The sequence below is a fragment of the Entelurus aequoreus genome, linkage group LG03 (assembly GCF_033978785.1).
Source record: "Entelurus aequoreus isolate RoL-2023_Sb linkage group LG03, RoL_Eaeq_v1.1, whole genome shotgun sequence".
Taxonomy (NCBI): domain Eukaryota; kingdom Metazoa; phylum Chordata; class Actinopteri; order Syngnathiformes; family Syngnathidae; genus Entelurus; species Entelurus aequoreus.
This window is the reverse complement of record NC_084733.1, coordinates 11,729,873-11,752,197: the sequence shown is the minus strand read 5'-3', so window position 1 is coordinate 11,752,197 and position 22,325 is coordinate 11,729,873. Positions and strand designations below refer to the sequence as shown.

Here is a 22,325-nt window from a genome sequence, read left to right as displayed (position 1 = left end):
GTCTGCAAGGGATACAGTCTGTAAGCACACCTGATTGTATTTTTTTGTGACCAATTTTTTTTATTTTTTAAATACGGTTGATATCGGAATCGGTAATTAAGAGTTGGACAATATCGGAATATCGGCAAAAAAAGCCATTATCGGACATCTCTACTTGAGTCATATTGCAGTCTACATGTATCTCTTATGTGTGACTGCCATCTACTGGTCACACTTACTATTTCACCATGTACCAAATAAAATAGCTTCGAGGTCGGTAAGCACAACCAAAATTATCCCGTACGTTAGGCGCACCGGGCTATAAGGCGCACTGTCGAGTTTTGAGAAAATGAATGTATTTTTAAGTGCACTTTATAGTCCGAAAAATAGGGTATTTTGAACTCTCCGTGGTCTTCACTAGCTCTCTCGTTCTTCTACTTCACACGGATATGCTACCATTGATGTTACATATGCCTCCGCTTTCCGTGTTTCACACAATTTTCTATTCGCATAGTCATAATTTGCATCTACTACTATTACCCACATTATATAACCTATCACACTAATGTTTGTGTGTGTGCGTCCACACGCGTCTCCAGCGACGAGACGAAGAAGAAGACAGTTGAGGACAACATGTTCCCATTTAAACTGTCCCCGCTTTGAACGCACATCACACTGTCCAGCCGCATATAACTGCCATCTTATTATAGCCGGAGGCTGCCACCCCGACGGGGAAGAAATAAGCCCCCCAGCGATGTGGCTGCCCAGCCTATTTTTAAAAGGCGATGTAATTTAGCCATGAAGCCAGTCGCCAGTGAGGAGCGGAGAAGCGGAGCAGCAGGCTGGCCGCCACACCGAGCACGTGCAGTGAAGACAGGCTTGCTAATGACACTGCTGGCTGACTGACTGCAACACATTTGTATCACACTGTGTGATATCACTCTTCTGATGCTAACCTTCAAAACAGCTGTATCATATATCGCCTGCAACAATGTTAATAGGTGTCATATATCACATACAAAGTAATAAATGTCATATATCACATACAACAATGTATTAGTAGATGTCATATATCACATACAACTTAAACGTAATAGTACCAGTAGATGTCATATATCACATGCAACAACGTAATAGATGTCATATATCACATACAACAACATAATAGATGTCATATCATATACAAAAATGTAATAGAGGTCATATATCACATACAACAATGTAATAGATGTCATATATTGCATACAACAACGTAATAGTACCAGTAGATGTCATATATCACATACAACAACGTAATAGATGTCATATATCACATACAACAATGTAATATATGTCATATAGCATATACAAAAATGTAATAGAGGTCATATATCACATAAAACAATATAATAGAGGTCATATATCACATACAACAATGTAATATATGTCATATATCACATACAACAATGTAATATATGTCATATATCACATACAACAATGTAATATATGTCATATATCACATACAACAACGTAATATATGTCATATATCACATACAACAATGTAATATATGTCATATATCATATACAACAACGTAATATATGTCATATATCACATACAACAATGTAATATATGTCATATATCATATACAAAAATGTAATAGATGTCATATATCGCATACAACAACGTAATAGATGTCATATATCACATACAACAACGCAACAGATGTCATATATCGCATACAACAACGTAATAGATGTCATTTATCACATACAACGTAATAGTGCCAGTAGATGTCATATATCACATACAACAACGTAACAGATGTCATATATCAAATACAACAACATAATATGTCATATATCATATACAACAACGTAATAGATGTCATATATCACATACAACAACATAATATATGTCATATATCATATACAACAACGTAATAGATGTCATATATCACATACAACAACGTAATAGACGTCATATATCACATACAACAACGTAATATGTCCTATATCACATACAACAACGTAATAGATGTCATATATCACATACAACAATGCAACAGATGTCATATATCGCATACAACAACGTAATAGATGTCATGTATCACATACAACGTAATAGTACCAGTAGATGTCATATATCACATACAACAACGTAACAGATGTCATATATCACATACAACAACGTAATAGATGTCATATATCACATACAACAACGTAACAGATGTCATATATCACATACAACAACGTAATAGATGTCATATATCACATACAACAACGTAATAGATGTCATATATCACATACAACAACGTAATAGTACCAGTAGATGTCATATATCACATACAACAACGTAATAGATGTCATATATCACATACAACGTAATAGTACCAGTAGATGTCATATATCACATACAACAACGTAATAGATGTCATATATCACATACAACGTAATAGTACCAGTAGATGTCATATATCACATACAACGTAATAGATGTCATATATCACATACAACAACGTAATAGATGTCATATATCACATACAACGTAATAGTACCAGTAGATGTCATATATCGCATACAACAACGTAATAGATGTCATATATCACCAGTGTTGGGACTAACGCGTTACAAAGTAATGTGTATACAAGGCAGAATCATGAAAAGTGAGCATTATTATTTTTGTTAAGGCTGTATTCATTAGATATGCAAATATGTTCATGGGTGTGTCATGTTCATGATAAAGTGTGTTAAATGTGAGCGTGCAAGCTCTGCTGTTTCTCATTGGTCTCCGGTCGGCCGCTCTAAAAAAAATGTGGCGTGTAACAAAAAGGCCGATGGGCTAACACACCACCCGCCGAGCATAATTCAATGCTATTCCTGAGTGAGGAATGTCCAAATAAAACAATGCAGCCGCGGTGAATAAACTGTACACAGGGCGCAGGATAAGTTGTGACACGCCGGCGGGCCGAGGGGAGGAATTCCACAGGGCTTCAAAGCGGGACAGGAACAAATATACACAATGCTATGGAAACACACCAGTGACCTGACTTGTACTTCCATGCACAAACTATTTTTATTGTCGTTTTTGATAAGGTGCTTTGTTCTGGAAAAACACACAGTGAGCTCTAACATATAGGAAGATTGAAATAATGTCTGCACAATTGTATTTGTCAGTAGAGGTGTATCGATTCCGATATTGATAAGGGATATCGGTATAAGCCAGGGGTCGGCAAACCTAAATGTTGAAAGAGCCATGTTGGACCAAAAATACAAAAAACTAATCTGGTTAAATTAAATAAAAGCCTTGTATAAGTCTTATAATGAAAGCATCACATGATGCAAGTGTCTATATTAGGACTAATAGACTAAAAAACTCCTTTGTCCCACACGCCATTAGACAACTCCTCTCTGGGGGTGAGGGGGGTGCTAGGATGACAGGGGATCCAAACAATAACAGTGCAATACTTTTTCATAACATGGTCACTAGGGGTGTGGGAAAAAATCGATTCAAATTCAAATCGGGATTCTCACGTTGTACGATTCAGTATCGATTTTCATTTTTCAAAAATAAATTGTTATTTTTATTTTATTTTATTTTTTTAAATTAATCAATCCAACAAAATAATACTAAGCAACACCACAACAATGCAATCCAATTCCAAAACCAAACCCGACCCAGCAACACTCAGAACTGCAATAAACAGAGCAATTGAGAGGAGACACAAACACGACACGGAACAAAACAAAAGTAGTGAAACAAAAATGAATATTATCAACAACAGTATCAATAATAGTTACAATTTCAACATAGCAGTGATTAAAAATCCCTCATTGACATTATCATTAGACATTTATTTTTTTTAAAAACTAAAAAGAACAGAACAATAGTGTCACAGTGGCTTACACTTGCATCGCATATCATAAGCTTGACAACACACTGTGTCCAATATTTTCACAAAGATAAAATAAGTCATATTTTTGGTTCATTTAATAGTTAGAACAAATTTACATTATTGCAATCAGTTGATAAAACATTGTCCTTTACAATTATAAAAGCTTTTTACAAAAATCTACTACTCTGCTTGCATGTCAGCAGACTGGGGTAGATCCTGCTGAAATCTATGTATTCAATGAATAGAGAATTGTTTTGAATCGGAAAAATATTGTTTTTTGAATCGAGAATCGCGTTGAATCGGAAAAATCGATTTATAATCAAATCGTGACCCAAAGAATCGATATTGAATCGAATCGTGGGACACCCAAAGATTCGCAGCCCTAATGGTCACTACTGCCTAGTTTCTCTTGTTATATTCTTATTTTACTGTTATATTTTTATTATCATTGTTGCTTTTTAATTTTGTTCTTATTGTAATATTTTACTATTTTGTTTCCATTTACACCCCCATTATTTACTTTTTAAATTCGATCTCAATTCTGTACACTGCTGCTGGAATTTAAATTTTCCTGAGGGAACTCTCCTGAAGGAATCAATAAAGTACTATCTATCCATCTATTAGCTATAGTTCACAATACGAAGGTCCTGAGTTCAATCCCGGGCTCGGGAACATTCTGTGGGGAGTTTGCATGTTCAAGTTGAAAAACTTATTGGGGTGTTACCATTTAGTGGTCAATTGTACGGAATATGTACTGTACTGTGCAATCTACTAATAATAGTTTCAATCAATCAATCAAAACAACCCTCCGGGTACTCCGGCTTCCTCCCACCTCCAAAGACATGCACCTGGGGATAGGTTGATTGGCGACACTAAATTGGCCCTAGTGTGTGAATGTGAGTGTGAATGTTGTCTATCTGTGTTGGCCCTGCGATGAGGAGGCGACTTGTCCAGGGTGTACCCTGCCTTCCGTCCGAATGCAGCTGAGATAGGCTGGAGCAACCCCCGCGATTCCGAACGGGACAAGCGTTAAAAAAATGGATGGATGGATGTATTACCTGGAAGTAGAGGCCCGCGGTTGGTCGGGCCATCAGGTTGTTGAAGTGCTCATGGAAGTCCCTGCTGAGGATGTCCTGGGACAGCGTCTCATAGGGGTCAAACGCTTGCTCCTACAAAAGCACAAACACAAATTAGCGTTGAACAAGACATCCCCCGGGAGCACTGATGTTTCTTTCAGAGGTGAGTACAAGGGAACAGTACCAAGCATGATGGTGGTAGTGTCATAGTCTGGGGCCAATGATGAACTCCAACATGTACTATGACACTATGCACTTGTGCCGCCTGCTATTTACACAATAATGGCTGAGTGCCAACTCATTTTATGTTGAAAATACATGAATACTACTCTAAAGCACATCCATACTTGTTATATTATTGTCTTTTGCCAAGATATGCTCGCTGAAATTTGAGGGATGTACTCAGTTTAGTCAAGATATTGTACCTGATTAACAGACTAGAGATCGACCGATTATCCGTGCCGATATTTGGCATTTTGACGTATACAAAATGACTTTTTTTTACAACTACAACAGAACTACATCAGCAGATACCATACAGCATGGTGTCGAAGTCATTTTAGCTCAGATCAAAATCTGTGCACACGTGGGCCGCACTATTAAAATCATGGCATTTAAACTAAAAAATAAAGATGACTTCAGATTGTTTTCTTGGACTTACTTTGGCCAAAAATAGAACAAACACATTCTGAAAATATTACAATAAAAATATAGAAAAAAATACCGACAGCGGTAAAGTTTAGATCCATGAAGGAAAGAAGAAAGTGAATGAATGTTTATAACTGAATACATTTACATATGCATAAAAAAATGGTTTTCTTTTGTATTATTTTTTGAATGAATTAAGTAATGTTTATGACAACATTTTTCCAAAACACAATATCTTTCTCACTGGCACTCATCGAGGGGTGGACGCTCCCCTTCCCTCTCCCTTTATCTCTCCTGCTTGCTTCTTTGTCTTGTCTTAACTTTCTTGTTGCCTCTTTTTGCACTGCTGTCCAAATCTAAACATTAGAACTATTTAACTGGCCTCAACGAAATTGACAGGATCTTGGGTTTGGGGGAACTTGCTTGTCGTGACGGAGCGGTTGTTGCTGGACACGCGACCGACTCTTGGGAGAAGAAGGAGTGCCGCTTGCCTGGCGACCCTTTTCTGTTGAGGACGTGAAGATATCTACCTATTCGGAATTATGACAACAGGACATCTGCTGATTGGAGTAAGCGTTGCTCTGGTTTGTTCCAAAAATTGGAAGTTGCTGGCAGTCTTCAAAGTACCCCAAAGCTGCCACGAATGATTGGAAGATGCGGGAAGAACTGTGGACACTCTTGTGATTTGGATAACATCGGACTGTCTGCCTCGCAGGATTTTGGAGGACCAGTCATAGACAATTTAGAGTGAAAAGCTCATTTTTATTTTCACTCGCATACAAAACATTCTAACTTGGATTGTTTCCCTGGCTTCGAGACTCTCCCGAAGGACAGTGCGGCGAAGACACGACAAACTCCCTTCTTGTCTCTCATGGATACACACCTGTTGTTGTTGACTTTGATCAAGGCCGCGGAACAGAGACACACTGTAGGCTTACACACAAACAACATGCATTCACAAAAATATACGCCACACATACACACCCCACCCTCCCCCAACCCAACGCCCTCAACGCAAATCCCATAGGGGTGATGGAAGGATGGTCAGCGCCGAGAGCTGCAGCCTACCACCATTACTCCGCCCCTCCCCTCTGTTGCTAGATATCTCGAGATGTACGTTGTAATATGTATATGTGCTTTGCTATGGAGGTTTTTTCCCACTCCAGACTGGGCCCCCTTAGGAGCCCAGTCTGGATTGTATTTTTTTACTCATCCTTCGCCAGCGTTTTACCTTTTTCCCCATCTTTTACGGGGCGCCTTGTGGCGACCCATTAGCGTTCCTGTTCTGTAACCCTGTACACTGTTTGTTTGTCTAATCTTGAACGGGTTTGTGCTGAAAACAAAGTTTTGTTGTACTTGTGCAATGACAATAAAGACCTATCTATCTATATATCTATAGAATGTGAGATATAACAGGATAATGCATACATTTATCTTTTTTTTTCCAAAACGGTTACAAAAAAGTGGGACCCCTGGAACCCCATTTTGAAAATTTCTAGCACCAACACTGATGGAGTATTGGAGCGTGCAAAAGAGCAGCAGGCGGCTGTGGCCTGCGGGCCGGTTCTAATACTAATCAAATATCATCCTCTGGGCCATAGATCATTAATTTGCAGGCCGGATCTGGCCCACGGGCCTAGACTTTGACACATAGGCCATACAGTATATACACATATGATACCAGTATTTGGTAAACAAAAACAATATTAGTGACCTAGATAGTGATAACCACTGCTCAAGCACCAACCCTTTTTCCCTGCTTAGGAAAAGTTATCCTCAGCCATCTACTTTTTAGGTGAGAGGCATGAATTATGATCTACAATAAACTTACAGGGAGCAGGGAATCGAGGAAGCAGCAGACCACTCAATGATGTAAACATAGGGATACACAGAAGTGATCAGGTCTCCGCTATAAATAGTTTGTCTGCGTTAGCGCTTATAATAACAATATCGCCAATACTTGGTTAATATTCAAGTCATGAAATGTAAATTAAGTATTGTTGGCGCTTTGTGAATGTTTTTATTATCTGATTTTATGGGCGGAACAGTGGAGCTCCCATTGGCTCCTCTGTAAACAGACTTTTATTTATGTTTATTTCATTTTTAGAACGCATTAAAAAAAATCCATCCGCCGTCATGTCTTTAATAATGATTGTGAACGATATGGCAAAATTTCCAAAAAAGTGCAAGTCCCCTTGAAGTTTTTTTTGCACATGACTTGTTAATGCATCTGCTTATACTGTAGTGTTTATATCGTTACTCTGCACTTTTAGTTAAACAGGTCCTAACTTGGATGTCAGTTAAATAATGTACAAATCTACCTCTGCCTATGTGTCCAATATTAAAGTGCAACTTTGTTTGTCAATACATCATTTAGCCATTTGATTTATTGCTTTGCTTGTGTATATTTGAGGCCACCTCAGCCCCTCCCAAACATATTTTTATGCTTTTGCTTGTGATTTGTATTCAAGTGCAAAATGTTGCCAACAGACAAAGTATATTTTACTGTTATTTAGTTTTTGTTTTTTTAACTTGAAGATTTAAAAGTTTAGATTTCAATTACAATTTTAAAAAATAGGAGAAATACATGCATTTGAAAGGATATACATTAGGGATGTCCGATAATGGCTTTTTGCCGATATCCAATATTCCGATATTGTCCAACTCTTTAATTACCGATACCGATATCAACCGATACCGATATCAACCGATATATGCAGTCGTGGAATTAACACATTATTATGCCTAATTTGGACAACCATGTATAGTGAAGATAAAGTACTTTAAAAAAATAATAAATAAATAAGATAACTAAATTAAAAACATTTTCTTGAATAAAAAAGAAAGTAAAACAATATAAAAACAGTTACATAGAAACTAGTAATTAATGAAAATGAGTAAAATTAACTGTTAAAGGTTAGTACTATTAGTGGACCAGCAGCACGCACAATCATGTGTGCTTACGGACTGTATCCCTTGCAGACTGTATTGATATATATTGATATATAATGTAGGAACCAGAATATTGATAACAGAAAGAAATGGGGGGAGGGAGGTTTTTTGGGTTGGTGCACTAATTGTAAGTGTATCTTGTGTTTTTTATGTTGATTTAATAAAAAAAAAAAATAAATAAATAAAAAAAAAACAACGATACAGATAATAAAAAAACCGATACAGATAATTTTCGATATTACATTTTAACGCATTTATCGGCCGATAATATCGGCAGGCCGATATTATCAAATATCGATATTATCGGACATCCCTAATATACATGCATTATTATTATGTATTATCATGACAACTGTTTTTTTTGGTCTCCAAAAATTAATGGCAATAATATTGTTTATCTGCAATAAACTGCAGGTCAAGGAAAATTTGTTATCGGCCCAAGTCTAGCTACATGTCCGACATTTCAAAAAAAATTATGTAAAAAACAAAAAACAGCTTAAAGCCTTGTCCAGCGGTTTACTGACGTATACTATTTGTGCTTAGCTAACTTTTACTGCAAATGAATATCAGCTCCAAATATCAGTTATCGGTACTATTCCGTATCGGCCCTGAAAAAAACGTATATCGGTGGATCCCTCTAACAGACACAATAAGATCACGTGAAAAGAATTATTGATGCTCCGCACCTCGGCGAGGTCTTCGAAGCAGCTGCCCACTAGCGGGTGCGGGCTGCCGTCGGCCGTCATCTCCACGGCGTCCTCGATCAAGCCGAGCAGCTTCACCGTCAGCTCGTGAATGTCCAGAATGTTGCTGAAGATCACCTCCACATCCTGCGCAGCAACACAACATTCATATAACTGCTGCATAACGGTGTGGTCTTTTCTGGTTTATCTTGTTTAGCTAAATGCAGTAGGCAAAGATATTACAAACAGCGATACGGTGCAGTGCAAACCAATACCACAATAATAAACATATTGTTAGGTTGACAGTGTCGATCACAAGTGAACATTTTGTGATTAATCACATGAGTTAACTTGTTATTTTTGACATCCCTAATATATAGTAGTAGTATAGTATACTAGTATAGGACAGTAGAACTTTGATTTATGAACCCCTCCTTTTGCAAACTTTTCAATTTACGAATTATTAGATCGAGGGTGGTTGTGGGGGGTGTACACTACCGTTCAAAAGTTTGGGGTCACATTGAAATGTCCTTATTTTTGAAGGAAAAGCACTGTACTTTTCAATGAAGATAACTTTAAACTAGTCTTAACTTTAAACAAATACATTCTATACATTGCTAATGTGGTAAATGACTATTCTAGCTGCAAATGTCTGGTTTTTGGTGCAATATCTACATAGGTGTATAGAGGCCCATTTCCAGCAACTATCACTCCAGTGTTCTAATGGTACAATGTGTTTGCTCATTGGCTCAGAAGGCTAATTGATGATTAGAAAACCCTTGTGCAATCATGTTCACACATCTGAAAACAGTTTAGCTCGTTACAGAAGCTACAAAACTGACCTTCCTTTGAGCAGGTTGAGTTTCTGGAGCATCACATTTGTGGGGTCAATTAAACGCTCAAAATGGCCAGAAAAAGAGAACTTTCATCTGAAACTCGACAGTCTATTCTTGTTCTTAGAAATGAAGGCTATTCCACAAAATTGTTTGGGTGATCCCAAACTTTTGAACGGTAGTGTATATTGTAGCGTCCCCGAAGAGTTAGTGCTGCAAGGGGTTCTGGGTATTTGTTCTGTTGTGTTTATGTTGTGTTACGGTGCGGATGTTCTCCTGAAATGTGTTTGTCATTCTTGTTTGGTGTGGGTTCACAGTGTGCCGCATATTTGTAACAGTGTTAAAGTTGTTTATACGGTCACCCTCAGTGTGACCTGTATGGCTGTTGACCAAGTATGCCTTGCATTCACTTGTGTGTGTGAAAAGCCGTAGATATTATGTGACTGGGCTGGCACGCAAAGGCAGTGCCTTTAAGGTTTATTGGCGCTCTCTACTTCTCCCTACGTCCGTGTTCACAGCGGCGTTTTAAAAAGTCATACATTTTACTTTTTGAAACCGACACCAATAATTTCCGATATTACATTTTAAGGCATTTATCAGCCAATAATATCGGCAGTTTGATATTATCGGACATCCCTACTCTAGTCAGCTGTTTATTTGCAAATGTTAATGTATAGTGGATTTTACTTTTTTTTAAATGTTTATTACTGTAGCAATATGGTTGCTAAAATTTAGGAAATGTGTGATTTCTGATTGTTTGTGGGGGCACCAAAAGGACTTCTTCAGGACAGTTCAGCTTGTCGCCGTTTTGGCTCGTTAATAAGAGGTAGTTGATTTGACACCTCCTTGTGATTCCCGGGCGCGGGCCACTGCTGCTGCTCACTGCTCCCCTCACCTCCCAGGGGGTGATCAAGGGTGATGGGTCAAATGCAGAGAATAATTTCGCCACACCTAGTGTGTGTGTGTGTGTGACAATCATTGGTACTTTAACTTTTATGATTGTTTGAACCCATTATTCATAATTACATTGTTTCTTATGGGGAAATTTGCTTCACTATATGAACTTTTCGATTTACGAACCGAACCCTGTTCAAGAATCATTCATAAATAGAGCTTTCACTGTCAAGATAATCATCAGCAGAGTGAATAGGATCATCAGCCGACATGATTGGTGTTAAATGGGCCTGCAAATGCTGTTACCCATCTCAAGATAATAACACGCTCCACATTCCATTCCAAGTACTGCCACAAATTACCCAAATAAGCAAAGCCGCAGCCTGAGAGCCCAACTTTCCATTTTCTCTTCCCAACAGTGAAAGACGGCTGCGGGGTCTTGTTTGGGTTCTTTTGCTTAGCAGTCAGCAGATTACACGTGTAATCCTTCAGTGCGCTTACACGGGATTTAGTATAAATGTCTTTGTAATTGCGCTCAGATGAAAAGTTGACGGTTAGTTAAGCCCTGTTTTAAAGGAGCGGCTAAGCCTCTAAACTGTTTCATGTTCGCAATAGCACTGGCTTTTTCTTACCTGAGGTGAGAAGATTTTGGAGTTGGACAGGAAGTGGTGGCGGAACACCTTGATGATGAGGTCGAGCTCGCGCAGGTACTGGCGTTCCTCTGCGATCTCCAGCTTCACCAGGTCGTCGTACGTCAGCTCGCCCGAGGACGAGGGCTCGTCGGCGCACTGCGACATCAGGCCGATGTCCTCCTCCTGGTCGAACATGTCCATCAGCACCTGGGATGCCCACGCAGGAACAGAGGATGTCAAATCTTTAGAACGGTTGGACTCGTCGACAAAGTAAAGCCTTGTTTTAGCGTGGATTAAGATCGATACCAAAATTCCCAGTATCACCCAGCAGTAGGGGTGTAACGGTACACAATAATTTCGGTTCGGTACGTACCTCGGTTTAGAGGTCACGGTTCGGTTCATTTTCGGTACAGTAAGAAAACAACAAAATATACATTTTTGGGTTATTTATTTACCAAATTTGCTCAATCTTCCTCCAAAAATATTTTTCTTAGTGGAATATTTGATGTGAAGTAATCGGAACCTTGGATAGGTCAATAATTCATAATAACATTGATTTTGATTCAATATTATGTTTTAAACGATGACAGTTTGAAAGAAAAAAACAGAGCTTTGTTTTATTAGTCAACATTGCAACTTTTTCTAAATTACACTACCGTTCAAAAGCACGGTTTTGAGCAGATTGAGTTTCTGGAGCATCACATTTGTGGGGTCAATTAAACACTCAAAATAGCCAGAAAAAGAGAACTTTCATCTGAAACTTGACAGTCTATTCTTGTTCTTAGAAATGAAGGCTATTCCACAAAATTGTTTGGGTGACCCCAAACTTTTGAACGGTAGTGTACATTTAACCTTTAAGCTTTTTTATTTCACTTTTGTTATGTTTTTGTTTATTTTAATAGTATATTTAGAATGTGCCGTGGGCCTTTAAAACATTAGCTGTGGGCCGCAAATGGCCTCCGGGGCACACTTTTGACACCCCTGCTATAGATAATAAAAAATTAAATCTGATAAATCTATGGATAAAAAGCAGAGCCTGGCGACGCATGCGCGTTTATCATAACTCTCTCTGTCTCTGCCCCTCCCTCACCAATGCTGCTGCGTGCACAATTTGTATTGTTTTCAACCCCTTCTTAACCCTGAAGGTACATTGAAAATACATGCAACCCTAACTCAAAATGCCGGACATTTGAGGCATTTAAGAAACTCCGCCCTGACAGCTCCGCAAAAGAGGACATGTCCGGTGAAAAGAGGACGTATGGTCAGTCTATCCTAGCCCGTTAGCTGCTAGCATGCCGTGTGTTGTGCCTCGGTGTGCATTGTTTACACAACGTGTGTTACGCTACTTAACAGGGCTGTGAATCTTTGGGTGTCCCACGATTCGATTCAAAATCGATTTTTTTTTTCAATTTAACACGATTCTCGATTCAAAAACAATTATTTTTAAAAAATATTTTTTTTTTTTTTAAATGAAAACAATACACAACAATACCATAATAATGCAATACAATTTCAAAACCAAACCCGACCCAGCAACATTCAGAATAGCAATAAACAGAGCAATTGAGAGCAATTGAGGACACACAAACTGAAAAAAATATTATCAACAACAGTATCAATATTAGTAACAATTTCAACATAGCAGTGATTAAAAATCCCTCATTGATATTATCATTACAAACATTAATAAAAAAAAATTAAAAACATTATTTTAAATTAACCAAAATATGAGTTATTATATCATTGTGAAAATATTGGACACAGTGTGTTGTCAAGTTTATGAGATGCGATGCAAGTGTAAGCCACTGTGACACTTTTTTTCTTTTTTTTTTTTTTAAATGTCTAATGATAATGTCAATGAGGGATTTTAAATCACTGCTATGTTGAAATTGTATCTAATATTGATACTGTTGTTGATAATGTTCATTTTTGTTTCACTACTTTTGGTTTGTTCTGTGTCGTGTTTGTGTCTCCTCTCAATTGCTCTGTTTATTGCAGTTCTGAGTGTTGCCGGGTTTGGTTTTGGAATTGGATTGCATTGTTATGGTATTGCTGTGTATTGTTTTGTTGAAATTATTAATTTAAAAAAAAAAATAAAAAAAAATTTAATAAATAATAATTTAAAAAAAAAAAATTGATTTTTTAAAAATGAGAATCGATTCTGAATCGCACAACGTGAGAATCGCGATTCGAATTGGAATCGATTTTTTCCCACACCCCTACTACTTAATATGTCCATGTGGAAACTCGTTCGGTACACCTCCGAACCAAACCGGAACCCCCGTACCGAAACGGTTCAATACAAATACACGTACCGTTACACCCCTACCCAGCAGTGTTGGCATTAACACACTTTTTGTGTCTTTTCACGCATTGAAATCAGAAAGGACGCGCATTTCCGGAAGTCCGCACATTTCCTTGGGACGCAGAGTTTTTTTGTTGTTTTTATTTTACCAACCCTGCCTTCTCCGGGTCAAAACTTCAGTTTGCGTGTTTATTTTTATTTTTATCGATTATGGCTTTCCGCCGGTGTTGTGTTTTGTTTATTGTGACGGTGCGCTCTTATCACGCCGTCCCTCTCTCTCTCTCTGGCATGGAGAGCGAGGACGCACCTGCGCGTTGACAGCGGGGGCGAGCGCGCTGTCACAAACACAATGTCAGTGTCGTGACTTGGAGAAGATAACCTGGGCATGTGCCTTTTGAAGTGTTAACGTGCGAGGAGTGTTCAAAAGGAGTCTCTTGGAGAAGCGGCTGACAAACGAGCAAGTGTCGCTGACATTGACGTCATCACCGTCATTGTTTACTGTAGCGGAGATGCTGACTGTGCGTTATGATAATCGCGCATGCGTCGCCAGGCTCTGCTTTTTATCAATAGACGTATCACATTCGATTTTTTATTATCTACAGCAGCGGTGTCAAAAGTGCGGCCCGCAGCTAATGTTTTAAAGGCCCACGGCACATTCTAAAAATACTACTCAAATAAACAAAAACATAACAAAAGTGGAATAAAAAAGCTTACAGGTGAAATGTAATTTAGAAAAAGTTGCAATGTTGACTAATAAAACAAAGCTGTTTGTTTTTTCTTTAAAACTGTCATTGCTCAAAACATAATATTGAATGAAAATCAATGTTATTATGAATTATTGACCTATCCAAGGCTCCGATTACTTCACATCAAATATTCCGCTTTGAAAAATATTTTTTGTGGAAAGTTTTACGTATTTTGTGTGTTTGCCATAAAAAAAAACATAACTTTCTTTGACAAAAAGGGCAGAAAACAAACAAAAAAAACAACATAAAAAAAATGATTGAGGGATAGATCTGAAGTTGATGTAGACTCTAGAGATTTAAGCGTTAAATAAAAAATGTATGTATGCCCTGGCACACCATTATCATCATTTCATGACCGAAGCAAAACACTTTTTACACTTTTATACTGAATTAAATACACCTACAACTTATTAAATAAAAATATTTTTAAAAATACCGGCAGCGGGAAAGGTTTTTTTTTTTGTTTTTTTTTAATAATGTCCTGCCCAGCTTCTCAGGCAAATCATATAGTAGATGTAGCGGGAAAGTTTAGATCCATGAAGGAAAGAAGAAAGCGAATGAATGTTTGTAACTGAATACATTTACATATGCATAAACATTTGTTTTCTTTTGCTTTTTAAAAAAAAAAAATTTATGAATTAAGTAACGTTTATGACAACCTTTTTCCAAAACACAATATAGAATGTGAGATATAACAGGATAATGCATACATTTATCATTTGTTTTCAAAACGCTTACAAAAAAGTGGGACCCCAAAACTTGACCGTGGGACCCCATTTTTATGACTTGATGGGGTCCCTGTGACCCCATTTTGAACATTTCTAGCGCCAACACCGACCCAGTCCTAATTAAATGAATGGTCACTTGTAGAATGGGACGTAGACCAAAGAGATGTAACCAGAAGAAAGATTTGCTCCATTGCTGGTTAGTTTAGTGTGGGTCCAGGCTATGGTGGCTTTCGATTTACTGCACATAGCCTGAACACCCGATTCGTTCAGCATGCATATGAATATTTTCATTCATCAAGTGATATGAATGGATCGCAAAAGACTGTTCAGATTGTCTTCAAAGACGTGTCTTCATCATTTCATGCTCACAGACTTAAATATGATGGCTCGAGTCTAGTCTCCAGTCTTTTAAAACAGAGTCCTCGAGACATCTGTGTAAATGTTGCAAACAGCCCCTTTAAAACAAGTAATTTATAAGGGTTTAACAGTACGTGTATTTGTATTGAACCGTTTCGGTACGGGGGTTCCGGTTCGGTTCAGAGGTGTACCGAACGAGTTTCCACACGGACATATTAAGTAGCGTAACGCACGTTGTGTAAACAATGCACACCGAGGCACAACACACGGCATGCTAGCAGCTAACGGGCTAGGATAGACTGACCATACGTCCTCTTTTCACCGGACATGTCCTCTTTTGCGGAGCTGTCAGGGCGGAGTTTCTTAAATGCCTCAAATGTCCGGCATTTTGAGTTAGGGTTGTGTGTATTTTCAATGTACGTTCAGGGTTAAGAAGGGGTTAAAAACAAAACAAATTGTGTGCGCAGCAGCATTGGTGAGGGAGGGGCAGAGACAGAGAGAGCGAGAGAGTTATGATAAACGTGCACGCATCGCCAGTCTCTGCTTTTTATCCATAGATTTATCAGATTTAATTTTTTATTATCTATAGCAGGGGTGTCAAAAGTGTGCCCCGGAGGCCATTTGCGGCCCACAGCTAATGTTTTAAAGGCCCACGGCACATTCTAAAAATACTATTAAAATAAACAAAAACGTAACAAAAGTGAAATAAAAAAGCTTAAAGGTTAAATGTAATTTAGAAAAAGTTGCAAAGTTGACTAATAAAACAAAGCTGTTTTTTTTTTCTTTCAAACCGTCATTGCTCAAAACATAATATTGAATCAAAATCAATGTTATTATGAATTATTGACCTATCCAAGGTTCCCATTACTTCACATCAAATATTCCACTAAGAAAAATATTTTTGGTGGAAGATTTTGCAAATTTGGTAAAGAAATAACCCAAAAATGTACACTACCGTTCAAAAGTTTGGGGTCACCCAAACAATTTTGTGGAATAGCCTTCATTTCTAAGAACAAGAATAGACTGTCGAGTTTCAGATGAAAGTTCTCTTTTTCTGGCCATTTTGAGCGTTTAATTGACCCCACAAATGTGATGCTCCAGAAACTCAATCTGCTCAAAGGAAGGTCAGTTTTGTAGCTTCTGTAACGAGCTAAACTGTTTTCAGATGTGTGAACATGATTGCACAAGGGTTTTCTAATCATCAATTAGCCTTCTGAGCCAATGAGCAAACACATTGTACCATTAGAACACTGGAGTGATAGTTGCTGGAAATGGGCCTCTATACACCTATGTAGATATTGCACCAAAAACCAGACATTTACAGCTAGAATAGTCATTTACCACATTAGCAATGTATAGAGTGTATTTCTTTAAAGTTAAGACTAGCTTAAAGTTATCTTCATTGAAAAATAAGGACATTTTAATGTGACCCCAAACTTTTGAACGGTAGTGTATATTTTGTTGTTTTCTTACTGTACCGAAAATGAACCGAACCGTGGCCTCTAAACCGAGGTACGTACCGAACCGAAATTTGTGTGTACCGTTACACCCCTAGTAATTTATAAAGAAAATAGGCAGGTTTGTTTACGAATATATTTTAAATGTGTGCAAATTTCTACACACTGTTAAAGTTTGACCACGAAACAGAATACAATATAACCATTATTTTCACAGGGACGCTGACCAGCAGGAATCGAGTTTTCTTAGGGCTGGGTGATAAAATGATATCAATATATTATACCGCGAAGGACACGTAACAAATATTAATAAAAAAATGTGTTTAATAAAAAGTTAAGTATTTTCTTTGTATTCTTTGTTGAAAGAAACCAGAAGTTGCGTAGCAAGGTTGGTTGCATGCAGCTGACTCTTCTCACCCTGGACACAAACTATTCTCCCCTCAGGCAGGAGACTACGGTCCATCCAGACCCACACCTACCGCCACCTAAACAGTTTTTTCCCCCTCGGCCATCAGGCACATGAACACTAACAAGATCTGATAGCTCAGTTACAGTTCATGTTATTCCATCCTGTGTTATATGTGTTTAATGTTGCACGATTGCGCCAAGTAAAATTCCTAGTTTGTGAACACGTTCTCACTAAGGTGGGCACTATGTTTGACACATCTACTTAATGTGTATTATATTTATCCATGAGAGCATTTTTGTTGTATATTGTGAGGTGTGTCTGTTAAAATCATGGTTGTTTTTACAAATGACTATAGATGTGAACAAGAGCATGTATTGTATTTGTGTGATGATGTAAACGAGGTGTGGTTGTATTGTATATTAAGTACCGTATTTTTCGGACTAGAAGTCGCTTCGGAGTATAAGTCGCACCGGCCGAAAATGCATAATAAAGAAGGAAAAAAACATATAAGTCGCACTGGAGTATAAGTCGCATTTTTGGGGGAAATGTATTTGATAAAACCCAACACCAAGAATAGACATATGAAAGGCAATTTAAAATAAATAAAGAATAATGAACAACAGGCTGAATAAGTGTACGTTATATGAGGCATAAATAACCAACTGAGAACGTGCCTGGTATGTTAACGTAACATATTATGGTAAGAGTCATTCAAATAACTATAACATATAGAACATGCTATACGTTTACCAAACAATCTGTCACTCCTAATCGCTAAATCCCATGAAATCTTATACGTCTAGTCCAGGGGTCGGCAACCTTTACCACTCAAAGAGCCATCTTGGAAAGTTTCACAAATTAAAGAAAACAATGGGAGCCACAAAAATTTTTTGATAATTTTAAATGAAAAACACCGCATACAAAGCTTAAATTGCTTTGCGCTATGTTAACCAGGGGTCTCTGACACACGCACCGGCACGCATCTTAATAAGGAAATTTAACGTTAGTGCGGCCCGCGACTTTTAATTGAATGGCGCTTGATGGCGTCTTTCTTGCCAACCCTCTCAATTTTCCGGGAGACTCCCAAATTTCAGGACATGCTGGCACTGCTTTGAGCGCCCTCTACAGCCTGCCCAAACAGCGTACCTGCTTGGCCACATGTTGAATGCAGCTTTTGCTTGCTCACGTAAGTGCCAGCAAGGCATACTTGTTCAACAGCCACACAGCTTACACTGACGGTAGTCGTACAAAAACAACTTTAACACTGTTACGTTACAAATATGCGCCACACTGTGAACCCACACCAAAAAAGAATGACAAACACATTTCTGGAGAACATCTGCACTGTAGCACAACATAAACACAACACAACAAATACCCAGAATCCCATGCAGCCCTAACTCTTCCGCTCAACCGACGCACGGAGAGGGGGTGGGGTTGATGTGTGGGGGGGTTTGGTGGTAGTGGGCGTGTATAATGTAGACCGGAAGAGTTAGGCTGCATGGGATTCTGGGTATTTGTTGTGTTGTGTTACGGTGCGGATGTTCTCCAGAAATGTTTTTGTCATTCTTTTTTGGTGTGGGTTCACAGTGTGGCGCATATTTGTAACGTAACAGTGTTAAAGTTGTTTTATAAGGTCACCGTCAGTGTAAGCTGTGTGGCTGTTGAGCAAGTATGCCTTGCTGTCGCCTACGTGTGCAAGTAAAAGCAACATATAACATGTGGCCGGGCTGGCACGCTGTTTGTAAATGCTATAGAGGACAATTAATGCAGTGCCATTAGGGCACGCCCTTGATTAAGTAATTAGAGTGAAAATAGGATAATATTTGCCCTGGGAGGTTTCTAGGAGAGGCAGTCTCCTGGGAAAATCGGGGGGGTCGTTAAGTATACTGGGAAAACCGGGAGTATGTAGCTGAGCCGCATCAGAGTGGTCAAAGAGCCGCATGCGGCTCCGGAGCCGCGGGTTGCCGACCCCTGGTCTAGTCTCTTACGTGAATGAGCTAAATAATATTATTTAAAATTTTACGGTAATGTGTTAATAATTTCACACATAAGTTGCTCCTGAATATAAGTCGCACCCCCGGCCAAACTATGAAAAAAGCCTGCGACTTATAGTCCGAAAAATACGGTATGTGTCCATGAAAGGGCATTTTATGACTTTTCTTAATTTGATTACATGCTATAGTATGATTTTATTGTCATAATTTTAGTGCATGATTTTTGTATCCCTTTAATTTAGGTAGCCAGTGACTGCAGATGGAAATGAGCTATTTAGCTATAATCTGGTACAGAACATATCTGTCTTTGAGCTTAATGTTTCTGTGCATTGTCCCTTCAAATAAAGACTAAACTAACAATGGCGATAAAAAATATTCTGATTCTGATGAACAAAGACCTACCGTACAATCTAAATACATTTATTTTTCTCCTGGTCCTTATTTTCCATAGATCATAAAAAAATATCAATATAAAACACTTTTATCGATATAGTGATGCAGTTTTCAGCTACCGTATTTTTCGGACTACAAGTCGCAGTTTTTTTCATAGTTTGGCCGGGGGTGCGACTTATACTCAGAAGCGACTTATGTGTGAAATTATTAACACATTACCGTAAAATATCAAATAATATTATTTAGCTCATTCACGTAAGAGACTAGACGTATAAGATTTCATGGGATTTAGCGATTAGGAGTGACAGATTGTTTGGTAAACGTATAGCATGTTCTATATGTTATAGTTATTTGAATGACTCTTACCATAATATGTTACATTAACATACCAGGCACGTTCTCAGTTGGTTATTTATGCCTCATATAACGTACACTTATTCAGCCTGTTGTTCACTATTCTTTATTTATTTGTAATTGCCTTTCAAATGTCTATTCTTGGTGTTGGCTTTTATCAAATACATTTCCCAAAAAATTGCGATTTATACTCCAGTGCGACTTATATATGTTTTTTCCTTCTTTATTATGCGTTTTCGTCTGGTGCGACTTATACTCCGGAGCGATTTATAGTCCAAAAAATACGGTATATTGCCCAGCCTTAGTTTTAAAACAATCTAAAGAGTTCAGTTGCAGATAATCAGGATTTATCCTTTCCTGAATTGAACCGGACAGGACCACTGTGTGAAAACGTGTGTTGTTGTTTTTTTAAAAAGCTGCACCTTGTCTGCACACATGGACACTTTAATGTCCTGCTGGCTGATCTCGTAGTGCCGAATGTTGCCGACGTAGTTGCCCGCCAGTTTCAAAATGTCCGCCGATATGTACTCCAGAACGGCCACAATGTACAAAGACACGTGGTAGTCCACTCTGTAGCCCAGAACTTCCTGCGGGGAAAAAGACAAAGAGGCAAAGTTGTGTATGATTTCGAGATGCTCGGTGACGATGGAGCGGTTTCTTCCGAACCTTAAGCAGCGGGTGTATCTTATCCACGGGGAGAAGTAAGGGGTTCCGCCTCTTTCGTTTCTCGATGGCCGACTGAGCGTCGGCAATGGCCCACTTGTCTATGGGATGGGGGAAAGTCTTCTGGACTCGTTCCTGGGGACAAAAGGGGAGAGGTTTTTCCTGCCACGTTGCTAGGTGTGTAGGGGCGAGCGTTTACCTCCACGTCCTGCACCGAGCGAGGCTGCGCTACGCACAGCATGTTGAGCAGCTGCAGGATCAGCTCCTCGATGTGCTGGAGGGCGTCCTCCTTCGCCAGGAGGTTCGGATGGACCTGCTTCTGTACCTAAACAGACCAAAGCAAGTACGTCAGTGTCACTTGTCTTATGCCAGGTTTGAGCGTGCCACATGCAAAACCGCCCCCCTCTAGAACCACAAAAATGATGTCATGGGGGCATGTGTCAGATGCGATCATCAACATCTGGTGCCGTGCCCCTCCCCCTCCCCCTAGGATCAGGTCACGTTTAAAAGACGTCAGGGCGGCAAGATTGAACAGGTTTTAATAGCAGCTGTGCACCATCACAGATGTCACTGGGATGGAAACGACGAAACCCAAAACCAGTGAAGTTGGCACTTTGTGTAAATGGTAAATAAAAACAGAATACAATGATTTGCAAATACTTTTCAACTTATATTCAATTGAATAGACTACAAAGACAAGATATTTAATGTTCCAACTGAGGAACTAATTTTTTTTTTTGCAAATAATCATTAACTTAGAATTTAATGGCAGCAACGCATTGCAAAAAAGTTGGCACAGGGGCTTTTTTACCACTGTGTTGCATGGCCTTTCCTTTTAACAACACTCAGTAAACGTTTGGGAACTGAGGAGACACATTTTTGAAGCTTTTCAGGTGGAATTATTTCCCATTCTTGCTTGATGTACAGCTTAAGTTGTTCAACAGTCCGGGGGTCTCCGTTGTGGTATTTTAGGCTTCATAATGCGCCACACATTTTCAATGGGAGACAGGTCTGGACTACAGGCAGGCCAGTCTAGTACCCGCACTCTTTTACTATGAAGCCACGCTGTTGTAACACGTGGCTTGGCATCGTCTTGCTAAAATAAGCAGGGGCGTCCATGATAACAGTGCTTGGATGGCAACATATGTTGCTCTAAAACGTGTATGTACCTTTCAACTTTAATGGTGATGTGTAAGTTACCCATGCCTTGGGCACTAATACACCCCCATACCATCACAGATGCTGCCTTTTGAACTTTGTGCCTATAACAATCCGAATGGTTCTTTTCCTCTTTGGTCCGGAAGACACGACGTCCACAGTTTCCAAAAACAATTTGAAATGTGGACT

The 22,325-nt window shown here is 38.8% G+C and overlaps 1 protein-coding gene across 2 annotated transcripts in view; it reads right to left on the bottom strand.

The window, feature by feature from the left end:
• sos2 (son of sevenless homolog 2 (Drosophila)) overlaps positions 1–22,325 on the bottom strand; it is an 83,868-nt gene that overhangs the window by 27,209 nt on the left and 34,334 nt on the right. For both annotated transcript variants that reach the window (XM_062041223.1, XM_062041224.1), the window contains exons 2-7: positions 21,178–21,303; positions 20,982–21,113; positions 20,738–20,902; positions 11,570–11,776; positions 9,214–9,357; positions 4,910–5,020 (exon numbers count right to left, since the gene is read on the bottom strand). In XM_062041223.1, coding sequence (XP_061897207.1) covers positions 4,910–5,020; positions 9,214–9,357; positions 11,570–11,776; positions 20,738–20,902; positions 20,982–21,113; positions 21,178–21,303 — 885 coding nt within the window. The remainder of the gene's footprint in view (positions 1–4,909; positions 5,021–9,213; positions 9,358–11,569; positions 11,777–20,737; positions 20,903–20,981; positions 21,114–21,177; positions 21,304–22,325) is intronic.